The 5296-nt window shown below is 30.6% G+C and overlaps 1 protein-coding gene across 1 annotated transcript; it reads left to right on the top strand.

Annotated features, from left to right (window-relative positions):
- Positions 1–440: 440 nt before the first annotated feature.
- Positions 441–2063, top strand: LOC103502239 (AP-3 complex subunit sigma-like). Its single transcript, XM_008466104.3, has 6 exons — positions 441–675; positions 765–807; positions 948–1009; positions 1296–1421; positions 1772–1882; positions 1938–2063. Exons 1-6 carry the CDS (start codon positions 607–609, stop codon positions 2061–2063), a joined length of 537 nt encoding a protein of 178 aa, XP_008464326.2. The 5' UTR covers positions 441–606.
- The last annotated feature ends 3233 nt before the right edge of the window (positions 2064–5296 follow it).

The raw sequence follows: 5296 nt of genomic DNA, 5'->3' as shown, positions 1-5296 counted from the left end.
TGAAGACAATTGAGGATTCGAAAAGCCACTTTCTGGTTATTATGATTCCAGTTTGCCGGATGGATCAGCTGCTTCAAACAATATAATATAGAAAAGGAATAGAAGGAGGAAGGTTAACGATGGGGGAAAGCTCTCTTAATTGATAATTTTTGTTTCTAATTTGATTTAACTCAATTTGCAGAACTACTTACAAAGGGTGATGAGGTAGGAGTAAAGTTTCACTCTTATGATAATTTTTTTTGTTTATAACAAGTAGCGAGGAAGTGTGTTTTAAGAATGAAATGTCTGAAAATGAAGGTTGTTCATCTGTTGTATTTTTTTTGCGCACATGTTTCAACATTTCATCAGTTACTGCTTGGTTATATAATTATGTTCTTAATTATGTTTTGCGCACATTATAAGATTTTTGTAGGACTTGATAGTTTACCTTAACAATCAATTATAAGAATTTTTTTCCACAGAACCGTGTCAGTCGTTATAGTTTCTAATTGTTATGTTTTATGTATTATTGTTTGATAATAGTTGTATTAGAAAATATAGGCTTCTGCACGAGAATTTCTTAGATCCTGACGGCAAACATAGTTTGACTAAGCACGGTTTGCTACCATGATACGGTCGGTGATGGTGATGAATACTGAGGGCAAGCCTCAGTTTGCTAAGTTCTACGATTTTCAGGTCCCTTTCTGGGATTTGTGTTGATTTTTTTGTACTGTGTGGGCCATTTCTATCGAATGATCTGTCTGATGATGAATTCATGAATCCAGCCCATAGAGAAGCAGCAGGAGCTCATTCGCAGCGTCTATGGAGGTTGGCAATTCTATATTTAATATTTCCAATTAGAATTTAGTAAATTACTAAAATGGTCAGTGGTATTTCCACTATTGTAACTATGGTTTCTTTAACTTGTATTTCTATTTTGATATCTTTTGTTTCCTGTTTTGGTACAGTACTTTGCAGTCGAGCTGAGAACATCAGCAATTTCGTGGAGGCTGAGTCCATCTTCGGTTCGGTAATATTTCCTTATCCAATAATTTTCTTATAGTACTTGTGTTTAGAATGTACTTGAATTGATGATTCTTTGAGAAGCTAGAAACTTGTCAAAATGAATGTTGGTTGGTATTGTTCAATAAGTTGTAGTGCAATTATAGAGTGGGCTAGGCTAGTTGATTAGTGAGACTGGCAAATGCTAATAAGTTATAACAGATAAACTAGTTTTATGTGGTTCCTTGTATCGAAATTGCTTTAACTTCTCCTTCAAATGAACTATGGGGATTGGTATTTTCTTTCTGCTACAGGACTCGCGTCTTGTTTACAAACACTTTGCAACCCTTTATTTTGTGCTTGTCTTTAACAGTTCTGAGAATGAGCTTGCCATGCTTGACCTGATACAAGGTTCTTCCAATATTTTATGTGATGGATTTGTGACCTCTAGATTACTTATTATGGAAATGTTACAAGGCATCTAAGAGGACTTTAGTACTCCTTGTTACCTCAAGTTTTGAACCAGATGGTATTTGTTAAGAGGACTATAGCCATTGATGTGATTTAAAGGAATTTTTTTTCCTTTTGATCTTTTGATTATTATGAATTTCAACCTTCGATTCTTAATTATCTCTTTTGTATTTTAAGTTCCTTTGATGTTTATGCTTTTTTGCTTTGGATGTTTCTTTAGCTTGTTTTTCTTTTGATGTTTAATTTGGGCCTCAAGAAATTAGTACGAACTATGTTGTAGAATTGTTCATTTACTTGAGTTGGTGATTTTCTAATGCAGAATTACAAAAGAAATGCATATACAAAAGCAGACTTACAATGCATGAATGCATATACAAAAGAGGTTGAGAGTTGCTTCCCTTCTGATGCAAATATCAATAATGTTGCAAAGGTATTTTAGATTTTATTTGTCTTTGTCTTGAATTGAGGACTATTTTTGTGGTTAGTTTCTGATGGGCACTGTTTGGTCTATTAAAAAACAATGTAAAGTATTAATGATCAGCTATGTTGATGATTCTGGTGGTTTGGAAGCAACTCTAGGCATTAAATTCATTATGGTTGTTGGAGAATAGAAACTGTGATTTTATTTGTGTAGTATGATCAGCTTACTCTTAATAGTTGTTAGTTGATTTGTTTAACTGGATAAGTTCTGAACATACTTTGTTGTTGTGATGTTATCTACTTCTTGTAGACTGGCTCTGTTGTTGGTGGTACTTATTTTAGCTCATGAATTTGAGGTAGTAAAGGATGCAGAATGCAAGTTTATTTGAAGCCAAGTTTCATTCAAGGTCATTGAGTTCGGTTGATAGAAGTAATGTTTTGAATATGACAATATTGAACAAATATGTAAAGTTTTCGAAATGTTGATATATATACGGTAAAATGTTAATATATGCTAAAGTTTTGGAATTGTTCTAGTGCATATTTATGTTTGAGTTTTAAAACTATATTTGATGTATATTTGTCGTTTATATGTAGTTGAGTTCTTGGACCAATGGGAGCATAATACAGGAACAATAATATAAATAAATTACAACTAAAAAATGGAAAATTGCTTGACGATTCTGAAATGTCATGAACAATAAATGTCTTGACGGTTCGCAAATGTCATAAACAACAAAATTCTTGACGGTGTAATTAAAAAGCATACTCTTGACAGTTCCCAAATGTCATGAAAAAGAATACTCTTGACGAGTACAAAATGTCATAAATAATCACTTTCTTGACAGTTATTAAATGTCATGAAAAATGCACTCTTTACGGTTTTAAAATGTCATGAATATTCGTATTCTTGACGGTTTTTGTCATTCATAGTCACATTCTCAACAGTTCTAAACTGTCATTAAAACTTATAATTTTGACGGTTCTAAACTGTCATGAGTAATTGAATACTTGACGGTTATAAACTGTCAATGTTAACAATTCTTGACGTTTTTTATCACTGTCAAGAAAATTGCCTTTCTTGATACTGGATTCAACGACGGTTTTAAAACCGTCAAGAATAATCATTCTTGACAGTTTAAAACCGTCAAGAGAGTTAGTTTCTGTAGTAGTGCAATCCACCATGTATTATAAGGAACTTCAGTTAAGTTTGATTCGAAACATACTAAAGCATTATGCTTACCTTTATTCTCGAACCATGCCTTACGTTTTAGACAATCTTTCTGATAGTGTCCAGGTTTGTTGCAAAAACGACACTTATCCTTAATTTGTCCCTTTTTGTAGATTGGGGCAGATGACTGTTTTACCTTTAATTGTCCATGATTGCCCTTGCCATTCTTTTTTCCAGGTTTCTTTCCAACTCCTTTATGACCCATGAGATTGGCAGAGTGAATTATTGGTTTCTTAAGTCTCGCTTCCTCTTGAATGAGCATACTTTGTAATTCATGCACATTCCATTTATCTTTCAGAGTGTTATAGTTCATGTGAAATGGACCATACTCTGAAGGTAAGGAATTAAGGATAAACGCTACCAAAAAATTCTCGTTAACTTCCATTCCCATGGTCTTTAACCTTGCTGCCAAGTTCGTCATTTCAAGGATATGCTCATGTATAGTACGAGAACCATCAAACTTGATGTTGGTTAAAGTACTCGTAAGTGTTCCAGCAAGTGACTTGTCAGCAGACTCTGACTGAGAACATTTTTCCATAGATTTCATAAATTCCTTAGCATCTTCAATGTTCTTAATTGTGGACTTAATATTGTTTGCTACAGTCATTCGCATAAACATTAAGCTTAACCTATTTGATCTTTCCCAAGCTTTATAGAAAGATTTATCCTCATCACTACTGGCAGGAGTAATTGCAGCAGGTTTCTCACTTAAAAGTGCTAAATCAAGATCCAAAACTCCAAGATGGAATCGGATTTGTTCGCACCAATCAGAGAAATTGAGTCCATTAAACTTTATTATAGATGTAGCATGCGAGTAAAGAGAAATAGGGGCAGATGTTGCAATTACAAAATAAATATGCTTATACATCATTGCTTTGAGAAATAAACTTAAAGATATCGACATATGTTCAGATAATATTAAATAACCATTAATTTATACATTGAAGTTCTTCTTTGGAAGGCACAACAATGTACAACATTTACACTTAACTGATGCTAGATTTAGTTTCATATAATTGGTAATTTAAATGCTCAAATTAGATACATTAGTTATCTTTGGATATACTAACAATATTTAACCAAACACCTCAATTAACCACAATAAGATTCAAAATTATAAAACTGCTAATTACCTTTGGGGAAATTAAATGTTCTATAATAATGAAAATCAATATACTTATAATAACATCTTTATTTTTCATAATATAAAATAATTCATCATCATCACATAAATAGAAGTAATTGAATTTAACTTTAATTTGATATCTATTGAACTTACTAATTTGGCCACTTCGGTGATTAACAAATTATTCATAATATAGATATCATATTAAAATAATCACAAATAATTATTTTCTTAATTTGCAAAACACCATCAATAGAATATCTATAAAACTTACTAATTTGGTCACTTTGGTGACTAACAAATTATTCCTAATATATATATCAAAGAACATAATTGCAAGTGATTTGCCTCATAATTTACAATTAGATACAAGGATTTCATCAAAAATTCATACATTCATACATTATCCTCCAAAAATTTAATTGTATAATTTAAATTTTAGAGATAAATGGATACTTTAAATATAACACATAAAATATAATTAACACGTGATCATCAATTTCATCATAAACTAAATATATGCAATATTTCGAAAATCATTAAAATATAAAATTTAATTAGATTTATGATGAATTAGATTTTCGACAATATCATAATCTTTATTAGATTTTAATTCCTTTTATCAAGGATTAGAAAATTAATTTAATTCGTGACCTTTAATAGATAATTGAAATTTATATAAAAAACAATATCTTAATTATTTAAAAAAAAAAGATATCAAATCTTCATAAAGATCGCCAGCGGTGGCCTTTCAATATCTTAATTGAAATTATCAAATCTTCAAATCTTTGAAAATTAACTGAAACTTCAATCATTAATAATGTGGCCCAATGAATTTTATTAAGGTTGTCGGCAAATCATCTTCTTGAAGAAAAACAGTGAATTTAAAACTTTTATAATTTTCTTTTCTTCTAACTTTCCATAAAAACAAATTTTCAAATTCATATTCTTTAATCAAATAATCTTTAATTTAAATTTAAAAGAAAAAACATGCAATGGAAACATTAAAACAAATCATTAATCATCCATGTAAAATTACAAGTACTCAATCAAGACTCTGATACCAC

The sequence above is a fragment of the Cucumis melo genome, chromosome 12 (genome assembly GCF_025177605.1).
Source record: "Cucumis melo cultivar AY chromosome 12, USDA_Cmelo_AY_1.0, whole genome shotgun sequence".
NCBI classification, from domain to species: Eukaryota; Viridiplantae; Streptophyta; class Magnoliopsida; order Cucurbitales; family Cucurbitaceae; genus Cucumis; species Cucumis melo.
This window is presented reverse-complemented; position numbering and strand designations above follow the sequence as displayed.